Source organism: Carassius auratus, chromosome 30, assembly GCF_003368295.1.
Source record: "Carassius auratus strain Wakin chromosome 30, ASM336829v1, whole genome shotgun sequence".
Classification (NCBI taxonomy): domain Eukaryota; kingdom Metazoa; phylum Chordata; class Actinopteri; order Cypriniformes; family Cyprinidae; genus Carassius; species Carassius auratus.
Window position 1 is genome coordinate 6,840,094 of NC_039272.1, and position 25,895 is coordinate 6,865,988.

A 25,895-nucleotide genomic window follows, 5' to 3' on the forward strand; every position below is an offset into this window, starting at 1 on the left:
TACTTTGAAAGTTGTTTTCAAACATTAGGAACTACAACTTAACCATAAATCAGTTCTAGTGCCATGGTCAGCAGCAAGAAAAAAAAGTGAAACGTACCTTTTTGTGATAAAAGCAGGCTGTATTTAATTCTGGTAATGTCAAAGATCTACTGAAAAGCGCAGAAGATGCACAGCGCTTGGCTGCCGCTGCTAACGCCATGATGTCTGATTAATGACGTCACTGCATCACCACAGATCAACCAGCAGAGGGAGCGCTTTTACCGCATTACACTAATGCAATATATTCTATCTTCCATTAGTGTTTAACTATAAATATTATACATTTTACCTTGAGATTATATTGCACAGATAATTTCTGCCTTATAATCAATATCACCGCTGTTTTACACAAGCAAACGATAGTAGCCTATATTTATCTCAACCAACAGAGGCGATCTTTCACTGCACTGCTCACATCTTAGTAATCATTTATTATAAAAAAATATTATAGTTTTCATCTTTGTCTGTAGCTGTGTATTTCTACATGCTGTATGTTATATTACTGCTGCTGTTAACTCATGGAACACAACCAGCAGGGGAAGCTATTTCACCGTGAATTTAAAAACATTAAATGTATAAATATAATGTTTTGCATATTACAATAATATTATTTAATATTTCACGTTTTGCATGTATGTTATATGCAGTGTTGAGAAGGTCTGGTTAAGCAAACCTATTACTGTGAACATGTAATATAGGTTACAGATTACAAGTTGTAAAATGTAATAAAAGTAGTGTAACTATTTCAATTTGTTTATGTAGCCTAATGTAACTGATTACATTTGATGACTTTCTAATTACATAAAAAAATATAAACTTAATCATTTTGAAACATTTAAAGCATGCAGGGTTTAACCTTACAGTAGTACTAATCAACACTGATTACTGTCTGATTTTAAAATCCTTCTTCACTTGAAAAATAAGATTATAATAATTTAATTTGAAAGCACAGCCAACACAAAATCAGACTTTTTACTCACAAAATTATTTTTACTTTGAGATTGTTCTGAGATTAAAAGATATTTGAAATCATAAGATGTTTTAACAGCTATGATAATGTTTTTGAAATCAAATATTTGCGTATCTAGGACAGAAAACACTGGCATCTAATGGCCTGGGGGGGAAACAGTTAATTTTAAAATAAAGCATACACATAAACCCAAAAAAGGAAATAATACAGATATTAAATAAGCATGCATCCTCTTCTCTGTCCTAAACTCCTGAAACATTTGTTTCATATATCACATATTTTACAGACGTCAATGCAGTTTTGGAAGGAAATCAGTCAAATGTGAGTGAAAATATTCAGATATAACCTCCTTTTTATAACATTTAATAACATTTTCATTAGTAGCCTAACTTGTAATTACATTTAACAGATTACAGTTACATTTATTTTGTAATTAAATTAGACTACAAAATTCCGTAACATGAAACTCCCCAACACTGGTTATATGTGTATATTTGAGAATGTCACGGTATTTTATTATGCCAATGCATGACGGCCAATGCATGACTTGCATGTAGTTAAGCCACGCCTCTTCACTGCACGAGCGCTCTGTTTTTCGCGCGAGGTCTTGTGCTGTGTGCGCGAGCCCTGCCTCTGACTGTTTCCAGGCAGATAGTACTCAAACATGGCGACGACGGGTAACGAAGAGCAGACGTTGTTGCCTGGTATCGAAGAGGAGGCTGAGGGCATGGAGCGAGAGATGGAGTCAGAGGAGGAGGAGGAAGAAGAAGAAGGGATGGGAGTTGAGCAATCCGAGGAAGAAGATGAAGAAGACACGTCTGAAGACGAGCGCGAAAATGAAGCGGAGATCCAGAGGCTGGAGGAACAGGTGAGAGGAATGAATGAGGCTAACGACTCTCCTCACATACGCAGCTTTCAAAACACCGCAAGAACGACTCTGCTGGGGAGTTTCTGTTCATGTATTTAACAGAGCCCGTTTATTGGAGAAGTCATATGTGCTTAACTTACCAAATACATGGCCAGGAGTGATTAAAAACACAGAAATGCATAACGGTTTTCCTGAGGAATGTGGCTAGCAGATGCTTAAGCGAGCTAGCGAAGACTCGTCTTGATATTAAATTTAATCCTCCGAGCTATCTTTTCATTTCGCCTTTTTACATAGGGCTTCCAAATATATGCAGTCCCGGGTGTGTTAAAGGAGCTTTGCGACCTTCCTTTTCAAAAGACTTTGTGAAATATACAGTAATAAAGTTTAGCGTTGGAGTGTTTTGATGACGCGTGCCGCGCGCACGGAGTTTAAATTCGCGCCACAGAGCTGTCAAGAAACACCTATCAGTTCCTGTGAAAACTTAAGATTTTAATCATGTTTATAACAGTAGTTTTAGGTTACAGACCACATGCAGTGGCAGGAGGCGTTCAGGGGCTGAAGATAGACACTGTTGCGCAGTGTTTGGTAATGGTCATGTCCACGTGTTTGTTCTGTGACTCCTTATATTACTCCAGCTCTTGGGGTGGTTTCTGTTTTGAAAAACTGTATACAGTAGCATTAGATGAAAACATCAGAGAGGCACAATAAAGGGACTGTATATATTTGTTTTACTGCATTTTTCTTTTTGTACCGAGATAAGAGCACATTTCTGATGTGCATGTATTGTACTGACATTACTTGAAAGAATGCTGTGATCTATATACACCGCGTTAGGATTAAAGTTATGATCATTTTAGTTAATTCTGCAAGACAGATTTTTCAGGATAGGAGATTGAATAAAAATGATCCCCTAAAACTTATTGCCAGATTTTAAAAGATAAATTCTTCAAAGAGTTGTTCTGGTCCTTCAAGAATAACTCTCTACTTATCTGTAGTACTATACAAAAATAGTCTTAATGTATTTCACAATACTTCAGCATGTTATTCTTATTAATTGAGGGTACATTTTTAGGATTTTTTTGACCAAGCAAAGTCTCTGAGAGTCTGCAATTCTGGAGACTCCAGGAAGGTTGCAATTCTGGAAAATGGTGGTGCTGGATACTTGATGGTTTTAAACCTAATTCTTCACATTAATTCTTAAATCTTTTGCAGTTAATGTGTGTCTTTTCATCTCTTTCGTTATTTAATTTTTTTGACCCCGCTGACCCAGTGAGCATTATGCTGTCCAGTAGCCATGTCTTTACTTTGTAATTTCTGTTTTGCATTAGTTAAGAATATTTTAATCATTTTGGACTTTTCAGTCTCAGTTAAACCTCTTTTTCTTTTTTCTTTTTTAGCTCATTTTATCTGTAATAGAAAACATGCCTAATAATTCTGCACACCAGAATATAAGGGGTTTTTCACTTCTAGTCTTCAAGGATAATTATATATAAATTATAAATGATTAAATAATAAGATTAATAGTAGTTGTTAAGATTGATGTGGTTTGGAATTGGTAAAATGTGCTTGAAAATAAAATAATTTAATCAGAATATCAGAATTCTTTTTCCTGCAAGAGTTACATCTTTTTCTGTGATTTTTCCATGAAAAGTGCACATGTTCGTTTAAGTCTCTGTGTCCTTGCATGCATCGTTTTGTTTAATTCAGAGCATTCCTGAGCAGTAAAGTCACTGAGGTTTTCTGTACAACCACAGTCATGTAACAGCTGTGATGTCAACTAAGTGTGTCCGATCTCTAATCCATCAGTCTGTTTGTTTTTTTGCAATATGTAAGCAGAGATTTAAAGATTTTCTTATTCCCTGCAAGATGTAGTGCCTCAGTTACAAGAAGTCACACGCATTATCTGATTTATTCCAATAATTTCCAGTCCCACACAGTTTCTCTCTCCGTGGGAAGTGGCGCTGTTCCAGTGTCTCCCACTCTTGCATGCTAGACTACAGTGAATGCCCACCTTGTCCAGATGAAGCTATCCTCCCATCCAAACCTATCAGTTGTTAAACGTTGGGAAAAAATCTGTACTGATGAAGTAATGCGGTTTAGAAGACAAAAGATTTATCTTACCAAAGCATTGTAATCATTTTATGTTTTTTGAATGCTTCATTATTTAGATTTTCCTTTATGATGTGTAGTCTCATGTTGACATTGATGCTGAATGAGTTTAGCATGTTTATACTTTATTAGGTCGGCTAGTAAAAAATGCTTGGTGAATAAATTCAGTTGGAACATTTTGTGAAGTGTCATAATGCTAATGTCACCCCCCCCCCATGTGCCTTTCTACAGCTGTCAATCAATGCATTTGACTACAACTGCCATGTAGACCTAATCAAACTCCTGCGGCAAGAAGGGAAGCTTCACAGACTGCGCAAGGCCAGGCAGAAGATGAGTGAACTCTTTCCTCTCACCGAAGGTGGGACATCCTTATTTTCTTTCTGTTCTTTGTTCTCTTTATGCTTTAGCCAGATTTTTCTCTGACATTGCAACAGAGAGATCGGAGCCGATTCTATCATTTTGAAAGAACAAGTGCTTTTAGAGTGCAGGCTATTTTTTGATTTGTTCTTGAGGTTTGAGTATCCATCACGCTTTAGGAATGATGGTCTCCAGGAGCAGGACATTCTGCAGCAGCCCTGCAGGAAACAATTTGAAATGGGATGATGATTCTAATGAATTTAATGCACATGATAATAGGACATCTTTATAGCTGGCTGGACTGCAATAGCAGGAAAAAAAATGCTTTTAGAAAATTTGTTTGTTGCTAATGATGAATCTTTCAGATAAAAAGATATTTAAACTTTGAAAGTGCATGTATTTAATATGTGAAGGAGTGTTCAGATTTTATGATGTGGAGATATAGGTATTGTGTTACGGTGTTTGACTGATTTGTTTGGTGGAACAGAGATTTGGCTGGACTGGCTGAAGGATGAAATCCGTGTGACAGAAGACGAATCAGACCGTGAGAAAGTCTACGAGCTGTTTGAGAGGGCTGTCAAAGATTATATGTGTAAGTGTGGTTAATTGTATTCATATTCTTCAGTTCTTTGAAATTGGTCAAATTTTGTATTGTTTTCTAAATGTTCTAGATCAAGTGTACGAACTAACTGTAAAACACTAATTGTGTTAGCAACTATAATTTGATTGTTTTGAGTTAAACCTGTGCTGGAGAATTAAAAAAGTGTTACTGGTAAACCCATCCACAGGTCCAGAGATCTGGTTGGAATATGTACAGTACTCCATCGGTGGAATGGGAGCCCAGGGAGGCATTGAGCGTGTTCGCTCCATCTTTGAGAGGGCGCTGACTGCAGTAGGCTTACACATGACTAAAGGAGCTTCAATCTGGGAGGCCTACAGGGAGTTTGAGATTGTTATTCTCTCCACAGTCCAGGTATTTACTCTGGGTTCCTACTCTGATTTATTGCAGAATATCAGCATGGGATTAAATTGCTATGAAAATAGCAACCTAAAATACTGTTTATTTAATATGAACAGAATGACTTTTGATGTTAAATAAGTCTTTTAAATGATTGGTGACAGTGTTTTGTTTTGTCATGCTTTTTAACCCAATCCTCTGTTTTTCAGCCTCCTCCTGGCAGCGTTGCATCAAAGGAGCAGCAGGAGCTGCTGAATGCCCAGCTCGAACGCATACACAAACTCTTTAGACGACAGCTAGCTGTTCCTCTGATGGGTGAGAGCCGCTCTGTTTCTCTCCTCTCACTCCTACAGTCCCCCACCCTCCTATTCTTTCTTTTCTCTTTTCAGTGTTGGAATAAATAATCGGAAAAACTTGTGTCCACAGAAAGAAAGGGTTGGGAGAATTGATGCCGAAAGAATTTTGACTATGACTAAGATTGCGCAATTTGGAAGAAATAAAATAACCCTATGTCTAGACTGAACTGAGATCTGGTCAAATTGGATTGATTAAGGCTTAAGTTACAAATAATATTGATTGTTGCATGTGGTTTCCTTTCATTTGGATTTCTGAAAGCCAAGTAATGTCGGTCCTGTCAGGTAGACACCAGTGCTGCCAGAAGCAGCTTGCAGATAACCAGATGGTCTGGTTTTGTGAGCAGGGTTTTTTTTCCCGCTTCTCTCTTGCCGGCTGCTTTTGGCACAGGAGATGCAGAGGAGAACGCTCTGATCACATCCCACTCAGCTCAGAGAGCCAGATCGCAGATTAGGTTTTCGTACAGCATTGCTCATGTTTATATAGCCTTTCTTATTTGTCAGAAAATTGTAGTGATGTCATAGGTGAGAAATGCAGTAGTATCAGAAATACTATTATTCTAAACATCTTTGAAACAGAACAGACTCTGTGTGCCCCTGTAACACAGAAAAATTAAAGATTGCTTTCAATAAGCTTGCTTTCTGAACGCTTTGTGTTTAAATTGTGTTCTTTAGATATGGAGGGGACGTATGCAGAGTACTCGGATTGGGCTGACGATGGCGTACCTGAGACGGTCACGCACCAGTACAGACATTCCCTTCAACAGTTGGAGAAATGCAAACCTTTCGAGGAGGCTTTGGTAACTGTTTACTTGTCTCACTGCTGTTGAGAGAATTTTGTTTTCTGATTTGATCTGATGTGAAATTATGTCTCTGGCAGCAGCTGTGGTTTTATAGATGGTGATTGTGATTTAGCTACAGCCTGCTTGCAGCCAAAATCAGCTTTTCATAAGTGTCGTTTAGAGAATCTGATTGAACTAAACGTGTGGTAATGAAAGCTCTTTGTTCACAAACAAATGCTCAGCGACTCCTTACACTAATCTTTTCCGGAGAAATCAAAATGGGAATCTCAGTTAATTTAATCTCGTTATTTAAATTATGCGTTCCTTTTTTTCTTTTCTTTTTTTTTCTTGTTTCTTCAATTTCTTTTTTGTCTTTCATCAAACATTAAATGCTTGAACCATCTCTGAAACGTAACCATTTGGTGCTGGCAGAAGTCCTTCACAGTTGACTGCAAAACCCACACCCTTTTCACTATTTAATTGATTCCTGATGGACAAAAGCAACTGCTCTATCTTTTTTCACTCTCAGAATATCCTGTTTTTCTTGGACATTCAGCACACTAAAGAAACAAAATGGGTTTGGGTAGCCAAGGTTGACTTTAAAGCTTGTATTCATGCGGTTAGACCTCAGCCTGACAAACACACAAACTAATCAGTGACCCTGTTTTTGTTGCAGTGGAGTTCTCAGAACTAAATTTGTACAATTAAGACTTATATTATGTTTTTTTAAGCTGCAGGTTTTCATATTCAACACATGCATATTTACAATATTTATATTTTAAAATTCACTCAAGTCACAAGAAGAACTGAAATCAGAGAACAAATTCAATCTATGAAAGTGGAGATGTTCCCAGAAAGAAGTGAATTAAATTAAACCGTACTTCACAAATATTTTGAATTGCTGAGAGATGGATGTTTTTAATGTTCAGCAGCGTAATCAAATACGTGCTTTTGCGATCTTTTCATTAGAACAGATGTCATTTTTCTGTATGTTTTTCTTCCCTGTTAAACTCAAAAGCTGTTGTTTCTTATTTGAGCGGTCTAATTCTGTTCTTTTGTATTTTCTAGCTGGTCTCTGAACCTCCAAAGCTGGCAGAGTATCAAGCTTACATAGATTTCGAGATTAAGGAAGGAGATCCAGCTCGTGTCCAGATCATATTCGAGCGAGCGCTGGCAGAGAACTGCCTCGTGCCGGACCTGTGGATCAAATACACCACGTATCTGGTGAGCGACTCTATAAGCACATGTCTGCTTTCACCAACAGCCTTCTGCACCGCTCGCAAACTGACTGATCCACACGTGTGCCAACCCCACACCTCCCTCTGTTTATTCAGGAACATATTAATTGCTTTAATGGGATGGTAATGAGATGCACAAGCCACAAATGTGCAGCAGCGTAGTTGCAGCTGAGAACACATTAGAGAGCCAGCTCCTCACCAGATGGAGGAGAAGAAGAAGGGGGGAAAACTGAGAGTTAACGAGACAGAAAGAGAGATGGTGGGAGGCATGTAGGGAGAGAAAAATTAGGACGAGAAGTGGGGGGAGAACGACACCTCCCCATATTAGCAGCCGAAGTGGCAATCCATTTGGGCTTTCTGATTCAACGACTCAAGTTAATGAACTTCTGCATTAAGGGCTACGGGTGGCGTGTGTTAGTGGAGCCCATTCAGGCGCTTGAATTCCTGGCAGCTATGGATGTGCGAAGTAATTAAATCAAAACTTCATGCTTGTACTCTCTTAGGTGATTAAATTGAGATGCCATTTAACTAAATTATATGCACCTCACACTGTGAGTCACAGAGCTGCTTTGCCTAATGGATATATTGAGGTTATTACTTGATTTTACAAAGTGCTGTATTGTATCTAAAACCTCCTAATGACCTGCACCACTTTAGGATCGAATGTTGGATCAGTTTCCATAAAAAGGAATGAATTTTATTCCAATGACTAACATCCATCCATCACCGAATCAATTAGAGCATTTAGCTAGATATATCTGTCATATTTTAACGGTCCTAATATTCATCCCTACTAACAAACTTGGTGTGCTTTAAAGAATGATGTAACTGTGATTCATACTTCAGCAGATATCATCATTAAGTCATTGATGTAATGGTTTTGAAGAGCAGTGAGCAGATGTTGAGTTGGCGAAGGGTGTGCAAAGTCGAGATTTTATGCATCTCTCCCGTTTGTAGAGGCAAAATTGTATTTTACTGAATGGTTATTGATGTAAGGCAGTTAAGCACAGACCGATTTATCTTGGCTATAGATTTAATCTCTTACAACGGAGGACTGATTCCCTGCTCAACGTCTCCTTTAGCTCGATGTTATAAGTAATCTTTGAGCAACAGAGGTGCTTGTAAATGGGTTGGCAGCAGAACAGCAGTGCTGGATTGGGTGGGGGATTATAATCATTACAGACTACTCATCTCGCACACACACACCTGCTCTTCCTGGAGCGTGTTCAGTGGCTTTGGTGCAGAAGGCAAAAAGACCATTTCTGTGCATTTTAATATCAATTCTTTAAAATGTCCTATGACCTTTAGGTTTCTGTCTAGGGTTGTGCCGATGGACGATATCATCGTCCATCGTGATGGCTGACTGACATCACGATGGAGAGACACCATCGTGATGCCACGCCCCCACCCCCGCCCCGCTGCGAGTCGACACCATAGACTGTAAAAAATACACACACTAATCCTAGTTTCATCTATAGACTATAGTTAATCTAAAATCTTTGCTGGAATTGCTCTGTAAATTAAATTGAGAATATTACTAATGCATATATGCTATTTTAAATACTCACTGTAGTCTATGCCATAGACGTGACGTGTGTTAGTATGTGAAAATGTGAGGCATTTGATCTTGACATTGTTAGAATCTTGTCTTTTTTGCATGTTAAACACCGTACATTTATTTTAAATTTGTATTTTGTACAAGAAAACAGGCCTTATTAATGAATTATAAGTATCCTATTGTAGTGTTCTCGGGAGATCGTGCTCATTGTTACATAGATGTGTGGCTTTACTGCACTGAAGCGGCAGTTTAAACACAGAATTCAGCGAACGTCAATTAACTTTTGTCTGGTTAATAAATACCTTTAAAGACAATTTTCCTTGGCCATGATGTCAAATCAAACGAAAGAATGAAGGTAATTCAGATAACACAAATTTATTAAAACACAGAAGAACAACAAAGAACAAGAAAACGGGAACGACAATCAGACCGAAACGCGGGATTTACATACATATACCATGTTTAAATTTCGATGTTTCTGGCCAGAAATACCAACATGTTCACTTTGTCTGGTTTCAATAAGCTGCGAATTGGAGTAACTACACTCCCCGCTGTGCTGAAGACCCGCTCTGAAGGAGTACTGGTAGCACATATGCACAGATATTTCCGTGCTAATCTGGCCATGAACGGAAACCTTTTTTCGTTCGTTTTCCACCAAGTCAGTGGGTCCTCTTCCCCATCGATGGCCATTTCCTGCAGGTAAATGGTCATTTCTGACTCGACCTTTTGCTCATCAGTGAGCTTGGCTGCAGCTGCTGTGGCTGCTCTCTTCGCAAGAAGGCTGCCTAAAGACCACTTTTTTTTCTTAGGCACGGTGGCGACGCCGGCATCTGGTTCCTCTACATCTTCTCCAGCATGTGAGGGACCTGGTGTTGGCCTTGGCAGCGACAGATCAATCTCTCTCACAGTCTCTTCCATTATTTCAGATTTTGTAGAATGAAGTTCTGGAGGTTTCATATGGTCCCCTCGGTACCTTGGGTCAAGCAGCGTTGCTTTACGCGTCATCCTCTGGATGGTGTCATCACCATATCTGCCTTCCATCTGCTCCAGGATGACACGCTTCAGGTCGGCTGTCAGTTTGGAATCATCAACTGACTCCTCCAGCACACCTTCTAAATGGGCCAACATGGGCAGCAGTGAGGACACCGTTACGTAATTTTCTCCAGAGAGAATGTCCGTGAAGTCCGCTACTGGCTTCAGCGCGTTGTTCACAGATTCCAGAACAGTCATGTCTTGCCATGTCAGCTGGGGGAGTGGGCGGCGGCTTTTGTCTTGGGCAAACACACGTTTGATGGCTTGCTCCTGCTCCAGAATTCTCTCCACCATTTGCTGTTTTGAGCCCCATCGTGTTGCACAGTCCTGTCAGTAAAGACGCAGTAAATAATAAAATAAATAATAAATAATTTAAACGATCATGTTTTTTTTGTTTTATATATATATATATATATATATATATATATATATATATATATATATATATATATATATATATATATATATATATATATTGTTTTTTACATTTTTTAAATAGTTTTTAAATAATTTGTTCGTTGTTAGATAACGGTTTTAAAAAAATTACCGTGATCAGTGAGTGCTCAGGGAGTTTCATTTCCACTTGTGCTTTCTGCAGTTCACGTCGCCTTAGCCAGCTGTGCGAAAACGCAGTGTTGACTGCCCGGCAAACCCCGAAAGCTCGGTCTGTGCTGGCCCTCTGTTGCGCAAGCGAATTGTTTATGGCCAGCTCTTTCATGATGTTACTTCTAACCTCGTTGAAAAGGTTTGGGATAGCCGTCTTTGAGAAATATTTCCGACCTGGCAGCTCATACTGTTTATCAAAGGTATGCAGCATGGCCTTGAAGGACGGCTTCTCTACTGTATTGAACGAAACCATTTCTTTGGCCAGGAAGCGAGTTACCGCATCTGTCAACTGCCTCCATCTGTCACTGTCGGTTTTATATTTAGTGCCTTTTGCAAAAGCCCCAGTTATCGTCTGCTGACCCTGGCTAGCTTTTTTGCTAGGTCCAGCACGTGCAGGCAAAGTGGCATATTCTGCTGGATGGCGAACACGCAAGTGGTCATGAAGATTGGTCGTCTGCCCATCTTTTGCGCGGATGACACATGAGCAGATCTTGCACACAGCTTCAGTCAGGTCCCTTGGCTGCCCTCTCTCATCAGGTCTAAATCCAAAAAAATGCCATATAGGCGAAGTAGTACCTTTTTTAGCAACCAATACCAACGCCATTGTATCAACTCAACTCTTTAAGTGGAAGGACGCTACTCACCCCCCCCCCTCACGTGAAACATATTGGAAAGCCCGGATGACGAAATTAAAGTTTTTAAGAAGAAAAAAAAATATGTAAAAAGATATATTAAAAACATATAAAAAATTGCACAACTCTTCTTAAGTGTAGGACGCTACTTTTTCCCCCTTATGTGCAACCTATTGGAAATCGCGAATGAGTCATTAGTTGGGAAATAAAATAAATAAAGTAATAAAGTAAAATAACGAATAATAATTATATAATAACGAAAAATTAAAATCCCCCCCCCCCCGACGATATCATCGTCCATCCCGATGTTTTACTGTAAACATCGCCAACTGCCAATTTAAGGGACATCGCCCAACCCTATTTCTGTCTTTCTCAAGACCAGTTTATTCAAGACTTTGAATAAAAATGGATTCTTGTGGACCTATTTGCACTGAGAAACATTAATCTTTCATAAAAAAAAAAAAAATATATATATATGCATATTTGAGCTGTCAAATGATTAATTGCTTCCAAAATAAGTTTTTGTTTGCATAATGTGAGTACAGTGCACATTTTTATGTGTATATATATATATATATATATATATATATATATATATATATATATATATATATATATATATATATACATATATAAATGCACACACATGCATGTATTTCAGAAAAAAATCTGTTGTTTATATATTAAATATTTATTTATAATATAAATTATATAAAAATAAATACATGTAAATATTTTCAAATATATATACATAACAATTCTACACAGTACACACATTATGCAAAAAAAAACATTTTGGATGCGATTAATCACAATCATTTGACAGCACTAATATGTGTGTGTGTGTGTATACTAATATATATGTGTGTGTGTGTTAGAAAAGGCATTAGCTGCTATTATAATGATATTATATCTGTTATACAGTTTTGTTGTATCCGGTGTGAATTTGCTTGTGATTCACACTGATGTGTATGAATATATTTTAACATTTTGCTATGAATAGGCCATCAGCAATTTTTGCCTTTTTAATATGAATAGTCCTTGATATCCTTGAAAGCTGTCATGATATCTCTCCCAAAACAGCTGTTTGAATTAATCAAGATAACGATTTCCTTTCCCAATCAATCTGTAAAAACATTGACATGCTGTACATTTGGAAAAATCAGCTGTCAAGCAACCTGAGGATGCAGATATTTTTTCAGAACAGCATTATAGTTATTCTGAGTAACTCTGCATCTGTCTGAAACGTAGTCCATAATTCTAATGTTCTGACCTGTTCAAACCAGTATTTGACCAGGAAGTCAGGACCTTCCCCTATTTTTCTTTATCAAATTGGAAATGGTAATATTCCACAATCAGAATGTTTGGTGATTAAATTAAAAAAAAATTGTTTGTCACAAATAGCTGCTCTTGGTGGAAGTAGGCTTTGACACTCATCTACTTCGACTGCTAAATTTATTTTAGAAATGATTTGGTGAGCTGCTCATAATTGTTTTTCTGTTCTTCCTCAGGATCGTCAGTTGAAGATTAAAGACCTAGTGTTATCTGCTCATGAGCGGGCCGTCAGGAACTGTCCCTGGACCATGAGTCTATGGAAGAGCTATCTTTTGGCTCTAGAGAGGCATGGAGCTGACCATCAGACAGTGACAGGTACTTTCAAAATAAAAAATAAAAACAAAAGCAAAGGCAATATCTGGGAATTCAGAAATCTTACTCTATTTATGCTTAACACAATATTGGCTTGAAATTTTATTTGAAGTTTCTTTAAATGTATTTTTGAAAGTCTTAGATTTTCTCCCTCGCCTCTCTTTATTCCATCTGTTTAACACGCTGCAGTGCTCTTTCAGTAAAGATTTCAACTTAACGCAGACTGTCATGGCGGGCCTTTATGCAAAAATGGACAGGTTTGCGTGAATTAGTGACATTTATAGATAAGGATATGATGGTTAGCTGAAAGTTTTTTGCATTGAAGATGCACAAGTGAAAGAGTGTACCTAATAAAGTGGTCAGTGAGTATATAGTATAAGAAGTGAAGTGGAAGTGAAGTGACATTCAGCCAAGTATGGTGACCCAGACTCAGAATTTGTGCTCTGCATTTAACCCATCCAAAATGCACATACACAGAGCAGTGAACACACACACACACACACACACACACACACACACACACAGCAGTGGGCAGCCATTTATGCTGTATAAGTAGTCAAGAAATCCTGCAAGTTCAATGGTCAAAAGAAATGAAAACACTGTTAGCAATATTGAATCAGTTCATGAATGGCGGAAACATTGCAGGAATTGAACAAACGATTTTAATACACAAGGCTTGACATTACCAAGCATTATAATTTCTTTGTTTTCAGATGTGTTTGAAAAGGCCCTGAACGCAGGGTTCATCCAGGCGGCTGATTATGTAGAAATCTGGCAATCTAATCTGGACTACCTGAGAAGACGTGTTGATTTTAGCAAAGGCAAGAGCATATGTTTTGTTTTTCTTTCTTTTTTACTGCTGGTTTGCTCTTACATTCTGAAGTTTTGGCAGTTGATATCAGATGAGTGAGTTTGATGATTAATTTTTTTGATTATTGCAGAATGGAGCAGGGAGTTGGACGAGCTGCGGGCAGCTTTTGCACGCTCCCTTGACTACCTGAAACAGGATGTAAAAGAGAGTGAGTATCTGTTCTGTTTTTATGAGGTATGAGAGTACTTGTAGTAAAAAAAAAACACATGTAACTGCTATCTCGTTTCTCAGGGTTCAGTGAAAGTGGAGATCTGTCCTGCATAATAATGCAGATCTGGGCAAGGATAGAGGTGAGGAAACACTATACTGCTCCATCTGTCCATCCTCCATTAACTAATGTCATTCTGCTGATTACAGTCTGTCCGGAGTTTTTACAGTGCTGCTTGTGTTTGATTGCTTTAAACAGGCCTTACATTGTAAGAACATGCAGAAGGCCCGTGAACTGTGGGACAGCATTATGACAAAAGGCAATGCAAAATATGCCAACATGTGGCTGGAATATTACAACCTGGAAAGGTCAGTCAGTTTGTGCATCTGTTGAGATGTTTTCACTTGATGCACAAAATGCTTTTTGGATCATTCTCTAATTATGCCTGGGAAACATTACGTAAATTTGATTTGTCGATTAAATAATGATTAAATACTCTGAAATTCATGTTAATTTGAGAAAAAGGTGTTCATTTGGGGACAAAAAGGAAGCATTTTCACTAGAGGTCTTAGATTTTTAGACACTGTATTATTGCTGCAAGCACTGGTAATCAGCCAGGATCTGATCAGAAATACTGAGATTAATTTTGTCTATAATAGGGAGCCTTTGAATATTGAGTTATATGATGGGTACCTTTGAGTCTAAAAGTTTGAGAACTATTGTGTTTTAAAGATGACATAAAACAGCCTTTGCAACACATTTGACTTCAATAGTGTAACGTATTTCTGAGTGAAGCAGAATATTCAGGAAGTAATGTAGGGGATAACCTTTATCCATTGGGATTTGACTGGATCGGAAGGGGGTTGTGTGCTATAATGTTAGTTAATATAATTTTCCCCTTTGCTGTGAGACCTTGGTTATATCAGCAGAAACATCTGTTCTATTTAATGGATTGAGCAAGTTATTACATTTTAATGAAGTTATGAAAACAGACCTTTGTGACCTGTGCTGGACGAAATGAACCTTGAAAATGATAGAAGACTAAGCAAAAGCCAATTTTGAGAATTTTTATAATGCTCAGTTCTAATATAATATTTCACATTCAGACTCATTTTGTCTGCACTTGTTGCATTTCTATTCAGAATAATGTGCATTTATAATAAGTTAGGGGTTGATTTTATTTTGATTTAATATTATTGTCTTTAAAACTTGGAACGGCAGGTAAAAGCTGCTGTTTTGTCTCTGTATGCATGTTTGTGGATCAGGTCATATGGAGATGCTGCTCACTGCAGGAAGGCTCTCCACAGAGCTGTACAGTGTACATCAGACTACCCTGAGCATGTCTGTGATGTCCTGCTCAACTTTGAAAGAGTGGAGGGTGAGTTAATTGATGCATTTATAGATTTGTTTATAAGGGTGCCCAGATTTGTAGGGTTTATTTGGATGTTTTTGTGTCTCACAGGCTCTCTGGAAGACTGGGATGCTGCAGTCCAAAAAACAGAGACTAAACTCAACAGAGTCAATGAGCAGAGAGCAAGAGTAAGTCCTAACTAGTCTCCATGGGATTTTCTGGATACCGGGATTTTCTGGATTACATTTTTATGTATGTCCTTTCTTTCCCGGAAGTAATGTAGTGACAAGCAAGCAGATACATCTCTCATGCTTGTCTTGAAGCTTGCCATGTGCAAATGTCCTTTTGATGTATTTTTTGAGCTGTTTCGATGCTGTTTCTGCAGGTGGCTGAAAAAGAGGCTGTCCTAGCCAGACAAGAAGAGGAGAAAGCAGAGCACAGGAGAAAAGCCAAGGCAGATAAAAAAGCCCAAAAGAAGAGCCAGAAAGCAAACAGTACTGGGGATAAACGGAAAGCTGAAGATGAGGACGAGGATGAATGGGGAGAGGATGAAGGTATGGATGAAGTTGCATAATTCTGTTGTGTAAAAAAAGAGAAAATGGAAATCATTTCCAAACAAGTGTGGTTTAGACTTCAGCTGTACTGATGTATCAAATGTGTGCAGAGCTGCCATCCAAGAGGCTCCGAGGGGAGGAGGACTTTGGTAGCACAGCCACAGAGGAGCACATGGAGACAGAAAGTGGGCTTTTCAGTCGACGAGCTCCACCACCACGTAAATCTGAGCCACCCAGTTTCCATAAGAACCAACAGGGACTGTCTGAAGCCCCGCGACAGCCCCAGGAGCAGCGCAGAGATGAAGATTGTGTATTTGTCAGTAACTTGGCTTTTAATCTGGAGGACCCAGAGGGCAAGATGCGAACATTGTTTCAGGGTTGTGGGACTGTACAGCAGGTGCGACCCGTGTTTACACCGAAAGGTGTGTTTAGAGGCTATTGCTATGTGCAGTTTGAGGACAGGCTGGCTGTATCCGAGGCATTGAAACTGGACAGACAGGAGGTGGATGGGCGGCCCATGTATGTGTCTCCTTGTGTGGACAAGAATAAGAATCCTGACTTCAAGGTATCTAGAATGTATACTACGGAGTTTGTGATCTAGTGTTTATGATGTTCAAGTGAACAATTTGGTTATCATTTTTAAAATGTGAATCAATGTGTCTTAGGTTTTTAAGTACAAAACTGCAATGGAGAAGCACAAGATCTTTATCTCTGGCCTGCCGTACTCCTGCACTAAAGAGACACTGGAGGATCTCTGTAAACAGCATGGCACAGTGAAAACCATCCGGCTTGTCACCAACCGCTCCGGCAAACCCAAGGTGAGTGACAGGCCTCTGTCAATAATATAAATAGACAGTTTGTACTTTATTGTACAGAATGTCCTAGTGTCCTGCAGAATATAGTCCATGTATAAAATGAATGGAAACTAACAATTACATTCGATCAAAAGTTAATAATCATTTTACAAAAGATTATATTTCAAATAAGTGCAGTTTTTATTTTATTTTACTTTGTTCGTCAAATAATCCTGAAATGTAAAAAAAATAAAATAATATTAAGCTGCAAAATCTGTTAAAACTGGTAATAATAATAATAATCATTATTAATAAGTGAATCATATTAGCATGATTTCTGAAAGTTTACGTGAAACTGAAGATGCTTAAAATTAAGCTTTGTCACCACGGGAATAAATAACTATTTTCTATTTCAGTATATTTAAAAACGAATGCCGCCTTCAGTTTTTTAAAAAGAATTGAGCTGCAAAATGAAGAAAAAAAGTTTTATGAGAAACTGAACAAAATTGAGTTAATACTTAAAACCATTATAAATATCTGTAAGTAGGCTATAAAAACTATGAATTATAAAACTATTTGAATTAAGCAGATTTTAGTTTTAATCATGAACTTGTTTAATTTTTTATGAATTTCTCATAAAACAAGACTTGTCGTTTAATTTATAAAGTACATTTATTTTGATTCAAGAATATTTTAGATGTTTGCAGTGGTAATCAAGACAAAACTAACAAGGAATAACAACATTTTCTGTGATCAGAAAGAACTAAATATAATTAAATAGTAATTAAGAATTATTTGGTTGTGTTGCTAATACAACTCATTATCTGTTGGCTCGGTTTACATTTAGAGAAGAACATTCTGTCTTTATAAAACCTTCTGAAACCCTGTATAGTCATCTCCAAGCTGATTTTCTCAGATAATATTCATGTTCCTGTAGATGCATTACCTGTCCAAAAGTTCAACCAATATTACTATTGTCCTGTGGTGTTGAGTGTTCACATAAATGCATGTGTACTTTGTAGGGTTTGGCGTATGTGGAATATGAGAATGAAGCGCAGGCCTCGCAGGCTGTGATGAAGATGGATGGCACCATGTTGGAAAACTTCACAATCTCTGTTGCCATTAGCAACCCTCCGAGCAGGAAGATGGAAGATAAAGCAGCACCAAGTCGAATCCTGGGGGCATCGACACTGAGGCAACCTCAGGGAGCGTAAGTACCTGATACGCCAGGTTAGCTGGTCTGGTGTTGAGTTACTATGTGGATGTCAGTTATTATGGTGGGAAAATCAAGACCCATGTCTCCAGAGAAAAAGGCATTTATTGTCTATTCAGTGTGTGTCAGTGTGGCTTGGTTTGCAGTAAATGCTGCTCCACACAAACTCATCTCTGCATTTGTTGTAAGTTTGGGTCGATTATAATGTTCATTGAGAAAACAACATGCACCAGCTACTACAAGAGATTTCTAATGAGATTTCTAAACCTTCCCACGGCTTTGTGCCAAAATGAAAGCTTGAATTTTGAAAATAAAGAAATCAGGAATTAAGTATTAATATTAGTGCTGTCAAACTATTGATCACGATTAATCAAATCTAAAAAAAAGATTTATTTTATTTGCGAAATAAATCTGTGTGTACTGTGTATATTTTTGTATATATAAATACACATACATGCTGTATATATAAAGATGCGTGTGTGTTTATATATACATAATAAATATGCACAGTACACACACATTCTATTCGAGCAAAATCTTTTATTTTAGATGTGATTAATCACGAATAATCGTTTGACAACACTGATATTATAATTTTACTATAATACTATGAAATTACTATTATGTTTCTTAGATATTCAATTTATTTTACTGTGAAATAGTATTATATATTTTTTCAGTTTAATATTTAATAATGTTTAATATAAACATTTAACAAAAAGATTAGTCTAGTTAAGTTGCAATTGATTTATCATATCTACACTAGTTTCTACAGCTTTCATAAATATTTCTTTTTTTTATGTTATTTTAATAATAAAATGCTAGTTCTACAAAGCAAAAAAAAAAGGTTTTAAATGTTTATTTATAAGATATACATAATAGCAATTAAATTTTTCTGGCCAAATTGTGCTTTTTTTTTTTTTTTTTGTTCTTTGTGAAAAAAAATAGAAAAAAAAGTTATTTCTCTTTACACATTTGAATTGTTTTTTGTTTTGTTCAGAAGAGGAAAAGGACGCACTCAGATCTCTCTGCTGCCACGCTCTCTGTACCGACAGAGTGCTCCAGATGCCAAAGCAGAGAACGGGACTGTTTCTGCAACACACGCCACAGTGACCGATGGAGTGCATGAAGGACCTGGAACCACAAGCCTGGACACCCAAACCAAGCCTCTGTCCAACGAAGACTTTGCCAGGATGCTCCTCAAAAAGTGAAACTGTATGCAGAGACCACAAGAAGAATACCTGCCTTCTGACAGAAAGCCATGCTGTGTCCTTTAGAAGTCCGGTGGAGAAACAGCGTTTTAATTTAGCCTGCTTTCTGTAAATATGTCACCACTCCCAACATATATAGGAAAACTATTTTAACACCTCAACCTTGGAGATGCGAGCTGTATTGTTTTCTTTATTTCTTAGTAATAACGAATGGGATTTGTGGGCAGATTTCAGATTTTGTCGGCGAGTATTTTTTTAACAGGACGTTGAAACAAACGATGTGGTGATCGTTGTTTTAAAAGGTATATGCAAGAACATTAAATATTAGGATACATGATGTATCATAAATAGGATTTAACTCTGCTTCATTTCTCAGTAGGTCACTTTTGGGGCGGCTGATATGTAGATGCATCTTGCACCTCTGTCTTGTCAAAGCCAACAATAACAACAAATAAAGATCAAAACCTTTATTTTACATATTCACTGAACTGCACGTTGTATAAATAATTTATTTGCAGTACCACAGCCATTTGAACCAGTCTCGCATGTGTACATTTACAACTAATAAATAAACTGTCTTCATAGATGATGAAGACTAATGGAGTAATAGTTGATCTTGTCAGCAAATTAAATCCAGCACCTTGCCAACAACGTGTCACTAAGAGTTTCAGCTTTTGTGTTTATTAGACTGCAATGCTTTAATTAAAAGCTGTACACTGTCCTGGTAATGAGTAGATTCTAGTTTTGTCACATTTTGTATTTTCTCCAAGCACTGCCCTTTTGATTCTTGTTTAATTGCTGACACGGCTTGTAAACCTGGCTTACCTTGTGTGCTCACTAATGGTCTGAAGATTAAAGCTTGTGCTCCACACATATATTCAGTTCAACATTCAGTCTAGAACCCATGCGTTTGCGGTGATATTTGAGTCAAGGGCTGGCTGAGGAGCACAGTTGCTGCTTTAGAACCGATTGGGTCCTTCCCGTAAGTTGAAGAATCTATGCAGCTGTATATTGCTAGAACCTTCCACTACGAGTTCACCCGATTGTGAACCCATCCTATACTGTATTGTGTGTGTGTGTATGTGTACACACACCATATATCATCTAAAATGTCCTGGATATTAGTATTATTTACTGGTTTTGATGGTTATGATGGACTTTTGTACTTCATCCATTATTAAATGTTAAGCTGATCTATTTTTTTAACTGCAGTGTCATACACTAGACAGTTTCCTCCTGTGTTGTTCTTTTGATTGTGTTTGATTCCCGTTCCCACCCCTCAATGGTTGGCCATAGTTTTCTAAAGCATTTGTATATTTGGAACTAAAAAAAAAAAAAGAGGAAAAGTAGCTCTATATATTTGCGTATGATCACCACAGTGGCCTAAAGTAGTGATTGAGAAAAAAAATAATAAAAAAACGTGCTGTTGCAATGTCTTGTTCAACATTAAAAATAATGAAAACATGGTATACATGTGGTAAATTGTGCACTTTGTTTTTTAATTTGGTTTATTGTATCTATTATTTGATTTTAGATTGGGCCATTTTTATTTAGCACCGTCAGTGTCATGTTTAGGCAATCTTATAATTATTTCTAATAATGTTCCTGTTGTATTTCCTGTGTTGCTCAAATTGTGTGGTCATATGGTTTTATTTTTCCTTTTTATTAAAGCCTAATTTGTTTAATGAAGCAATTAAACGTATGTGGTTGTCAAACATGACTTGTGCTCATTTGTAACATTTTCTCATTTCGTTTTAGCTTTGATCTTTTGTTAAGGGTACAAGCTGACATATACATATTTCACAACAGTGCTATTATCCTACATATGAAAAGATGAGAAATTGAAGACATAAATCCACCAAATACTAGAAGGAAATGAGTAGTTGCACAATAATTTATTACACACAATAATAAAATAGCTTTTACGAGTAGTAAATAAATTAAAGCTATGTTTAAATAGATTAAAGTGCTTGAAAATAATGACAAACTCGAAATCAAAAGAGACACGAGTCAAAAAAAGTTGCCAACATTATTAATACAACTTCACAACGATATTCCCGTTACAATAATACATCTTCCTAAACATTTTAAACATCTGTGGGCAATTATATTCCTTGCAACATAGATCAGAATCATGGAACAAGCATTTTCAGATGAAAACAGACTTGATGTAAAAAATATATATAATTTTTTTTTCTTGAAATATATTTTTTAACCTCAAAACTAAAAAAAAAAAAAAGTTACTATTTTTACTATTACTCAAATTGGCTTGAAAAGACATTCATTTAACTTTTTTTTTTTCTGTACCCTGCCAGCTTGAGAGAAATGTAACAAGCGGTTCACAAAATGCACTTCAGCTAGTAAAGCATCTGAAAAGCATCACTAAAGAACTGCAACCTTTCACATTTAACAGACCTGTCAAACTTCAAAAGACATTAACTCAAGTTTGCATTTTGAGACTTAAACAAAAAAGTCCACACAAATAGGAGAATGAATATACAGTAGTTCCCAACAGACAGCAGTTCATTTCTGCAACATTATCATGAACTCAAATGCAGAAGGATGTAGCTGCTGAAGATCTGACCAAATACTGTTCATTCAGTGAATAAGAGAGCTTTTCTTTCATTTTAAATGTAAAACCATGTGAACATTTCGAACATTGAACAAAGGATTTGTAACGAATAAAGCTACACAGTAAATGCACAAACTTCAAATGGATCAACAGTTTATTAATTAGGTCCCCTGCTAGCAGTACAAGGTCGGTACAGAGGCTTATATGGCACCTCAATTTACTCCACATGCAATCTTTTTCCACTTGCCAGTGTACATCTATCAGCTATGCACAGATATGGTGTGTTTACAGTCAGGACAGGCATGATGACTAGTCCCGGGCAGCCCCACTGCATGCTCACTTGTGGCTATCAATAGTGTATCAAGTGTAATTTCAGTGCATTTCGCGATAAAGCGAATAAAGGGCCTGACGTCGCCCTCGTTGGCAGTATCCAGGACGGTGTAATACTCCGCCCTCTGCTCTTTCCGAATGGTGATCGGCGGATAACTAGCTTGCATTAGGATTAAATTCATGAGCAGGCGAGACGTCCGTCCGTTCCCGTCCACGAACGGATGAACGTAAACCAGTTTATAGTGCGCGAGAGCTGCGAACTCCACCGGGTGCAGATGCAGCGCTTCCTCCGAGTTCAACCACTGCACCAGCTCCTGCATGTGCTTGTCCAGGTCCTGCGGATGCGGTGGGATGTGATGGCCCACGAACACCTGGCTGACACGAAATCGTCCGGCTTCGACAGGATCAGCGAAGCCTAGGACCCGTTGGTGTATGTCTAGGATGTCATTTACAGTGATCGCTCCGGCACGGGACAGAAGTGTGGTGTTGATGTACTTCATGGCCACGTCGACGCCAATTGCCTCGTTCTGTTCTTGAAGACTCTTTCCTGGAACGGCGTATCTGGTCTCAATAATGTGACGAATCTCGGACAGAGTGAGCGTGTTGCCTTCAATAGCGACGGTGTGGTAGATATGATGGTAGTATGTCTCCTCCATGACCCGGCGCAGAGCAGAGTTGCCTTTGGATATGGACATGAGACGTCGCACCTTTCCATCAATGATTCCAAAGTGGCGCTGATCTATTTCCTCTACTAACGGGAGTGTGCGATCCCTGCTCACCAGAGCCTTCTCGTTGCAGGGCGAGATGGTGAGGGCCTTGGTGTACAGGTGGTCGGCTTGGACCACGTCTTTTTCCTCCTCCAGTATGGTTCCTAATTCAGTGAGCGCCTCCACAAACTCTGGGTTCATGTTGAGCGCGTGGACGAGCAGCTTATGAGCTTTCTCCCTCTTGCCATTGGTCTTCATCTCCAGAGCCTGCTGGAGAGCCGCCTTTGCCTCCAGCTGAGTCTCTGTAAACAAACAGACGGTCAGCACTTCACAGTGTGTCTCCAGCTGAGAGATGAATAATCAAAAGACTTTAACACTTCAAAGTATGTTTCAGTTTTTTTTTTTATAGTTTTATCTGTTAAATGACCCAGTCTGTAAACCTGATTGCAATGGACTTCTGAGTTTCAGCATCTGGTGAGATTTCGAAGCCACAAATGTAACAATTTGAATTTGAGATGAATATTAGGCTTGAAACAAATAAATTTGAAAAAGAAATGCCATTCGTAAACATATTTACATTTCATTATTGAACATACAACAAAATTAAAACAAACTTCAACAAGAAAATTAGGAGGGAGGCACTGGATTCAATGAAAATTGACTGAGCCGTACAAAAAAAAAAAAAAAAAAAAAAAAAAAAAGTAAATTATTGTTAAGTAAAAAACAAATAGGTGAGTTAAAAATATTGAAAAATGCATTTGCATATTGAAATAAAGATTAAATAAAAATTTCTGAAAAATGTTAATATTAATTGTAACAAAAATTAGCAATACACATTTTATATATATATATATATATATATATATATATATATATATATATATATATATATAGAGTATACATTTTATGTAAATATAAATACATGTATGTATATATTTTAGAACAAAATATATATATAAAATATAAACACGATGGACCGATGCTATAGTGGACATCCATATGGCATGTATGGTCTCAGAGAAATTTGCTAAAATATAAATGTACACTAGAAATGACAAATGTCTACATCTGGGTCCCAGGAGGAAAAGATTACCATACAACATTGTGAAGTCTAACATACTTAATTTAGATTAATATGCATCCAAAAATTGACTTTACAGAGTAAACCGTCAATTCTGATCGAAAACAATTAAGTTACTCATCAACACAAAGTCAGCCGCAGCTTCAAGTGTACTGTACCTTTACTGGGCTTGACTCTCTGTGGCAGGAGGTCTAGTGCAGTGAAAGGGACCGTCAGACTCGTGGTGTGCACCACTGGCCGCTGCACACCCCCCCACAGCCGACAGCGCAGAAGAGCAACACCCTTCAGTGAGGCGCAGCATTGCTCCTCTATTCCTGCTAAAGGCAGCAGCAGAACAAACACAGACCCCAGCAGGCCACACAGAACGGGACCCCAGCCCCAGAGCAGAGGACCGCTGCAGACGTGACGGAAAACTGCCAGAGCTGCCATCAATCACGTTATTCAGACTTCACGGGACAGGGGCACGATATCCTTCAAGACACCATCTGAAAACCAGTGTGAAAGGTAAGAAAGAAGGCCAAGCATTAACATGTTAAATCAGGTCTGTTGTCATTTTCTCCAGTTTGATGTGATGCAGGTGGCTCTTGGGAGTCTTGACAGTTTATGAAACAGTCTTAAATCAAGTGATTTGTAACCACATTTACAGCCATGTCTCATGTTGATACATAATCTGAAGATGAGAGGAAAATTTACTTATGGTCAAACACAGCCGACATTTTTAAACCTGTATTTGACCTGTAAAGCTGCACACAGTAACATTTAAGTATTTGTATAATGGTAATACTTAAACACAATAGATAAATACTTCTAATATTGTAAAACAAGATATTTGTCCAGCTGATCTCACCTTAGGTAACGTTAGACAGTCCATAACTACAGTCATAACACTCTTCACACATTTCTATAGAAAAATCTTTACCAAACACCAAAACTGGGGGCAGGCTACGCACTTTATAAAACACGACGCAAAGTTTCAAACACACCTCACCGCTTTATGAAGTGTTATCCTCGCTATAAATACTAGATATGAACAGAAATGTTTGCATTGGCTTTACCAACGTCAACTTCCGCTAAACGGAAATAGACTACATGTAAGGATGATGTTGATTGGTTTGTTTTACTTAGTATATGCTTAGTGATTGGTCAGATGTTTGCTGCACGCCCTCAAGCGGCAACACATTTTTCAGATCGTAGAACTACATGATTGGACAAGACGCTGATGTTATTTAGATATTTATTTACATATAGTATTAATAATATTATTGCGTAACAATAAATAGAAATATATATATAATAAAAATAAAAATAAAGCATGCACTAAAAAAGAGAAGGAGCGGAGATCACGCTTGAGGAATGTAAGGAGTTAAAATATCAAACCATGCCTTATATGCAATCGTGAGAATTAATATCCATTCGAATATGACAGGAATGGATTCAAATTCAATAAAATTAAAGATGCACGTGAGTCACACAGCTGTTTATTTTTTTAGAAGGTTTTTTGAGAAGGTTATTACTGTGGTTGCTGTTAGATCAACAGCAATATATATATTATATATTACACAATATATATATATATATATATATATATATATATATTTTTTTTTTTTTTTTTTTTTTTAAATTAGAAGTCACGCCATGGCTTTGGATCACTAGGGGTCAGTATTGCTTCAGTAATAAATGTAATCAGTGCTCGAATTGAATAAAGTCTTACGAGGCTCATAAGACTTTTTTTTTTTTTTTGGTGGGGGTTAGTCTAGCAATATACAATTTACACAAACTACACTATGTATTTGATCATAATATGGATTACTATATACTATTTATTTTAAAAGTATTACATAAAAAAAGGCTTTTGTGTTGATAAAGAATAATCAGTCCAATTTTGCATAACATTTTCTGTCCATACTTCTTCTG

The 25,895-nt window shown here is 37.5% G+C and overlaps 3 protein-coding genes across 3 annotated transcripts; 1 reads left to right on the plus strand and 2 right to left on the minus strand.

Annotated features, from left to right (window-relative positions):
- The first annotated feature begins 1,673 nt into the window (after window positions 1–1,673).
- Window positions 1,674–21,008, plus strand: LOC113049026 (squamous cell carcinoma antigen recognized by T-cells 3-like). Its single transcript, XM_026211039.1, has 19 exons — window positions 1,674–1,877; window positions 4,218–4,344; window positions 4,831–4,935; window positions 5,132–5,316; window positions 5,511–5,616; window positions 6,330–6,454; window positions 7,505–7,660; window positions 13,014–13,152; window positions 13,863–13,970; window positions 14,091–14,168; window positions 14,252–14,310; window positions 14,427–14,536; window positions 15,434–15,546; window positions 15,631–15,707; window positions 15,905–16,073; window positions 16,184–16,638; window positions 16,739–16,891; window positions 17,890–18,077; window positions 19,081–21,008. The coding sequence occupies exons 1-19, from the start codon at window positions 1,674–1,676 to the stop codon at window positions 19,289–19,291; spliced, it is 2,868 nt and encodes a 955-aa protein (XP_026066824.1). The 3' UTR covers window positions 19,292–21,008.
- LOC113049027 (zinc finger BED domain-containing protein 1-like) lies at window positions 7,668–11,581 on the minus strand. The gene is made up of 2 exons (XM_026211040.1): window positions 10,812–11,581; window positions 7,668–10,591 (listed from the first exon to the last, which is right to left on the minus strand). Exons 1-2 carry the CDS (start codon window positions 11,472–11,474, stop codon window positions 9,695–9,697), a joined length of 1,560 nt encoding a protein of 519 aa, XP_026066825.1. The 5' UTR covers window positions 11,475–11,581; the 3' UTR covers window positions 7,668–9,694.
- A 299-nt stretch (window positions 21,009–21,307) lies between the features above and the next one.
- Window positions 21,308–24,479, minus strand: LOC113049028 (adenosine monophosphate-protein transferase FICD-like). The gene is made up of 2 exons (XM_026211041.1): window positions 24,140–24,479; window positions 21,308–23,202 (listed from the first exon to the last, which is right to left on the minus strand). Exons 1-2 carry the CDS (start codon window positions 24,408–24,410, stop codon window positions 22,124–22,126), a joined length of 1,350 nt encoding a protein of 449 aa, XP_026066826.1. The 5' UTR covers window positions 24,411–24,479; the 3' UTR covers window positions 21,308–22,123.
- Between the last annotated feature and the right edge of the window lie 1,416 nt (window positions 24,480–25,895).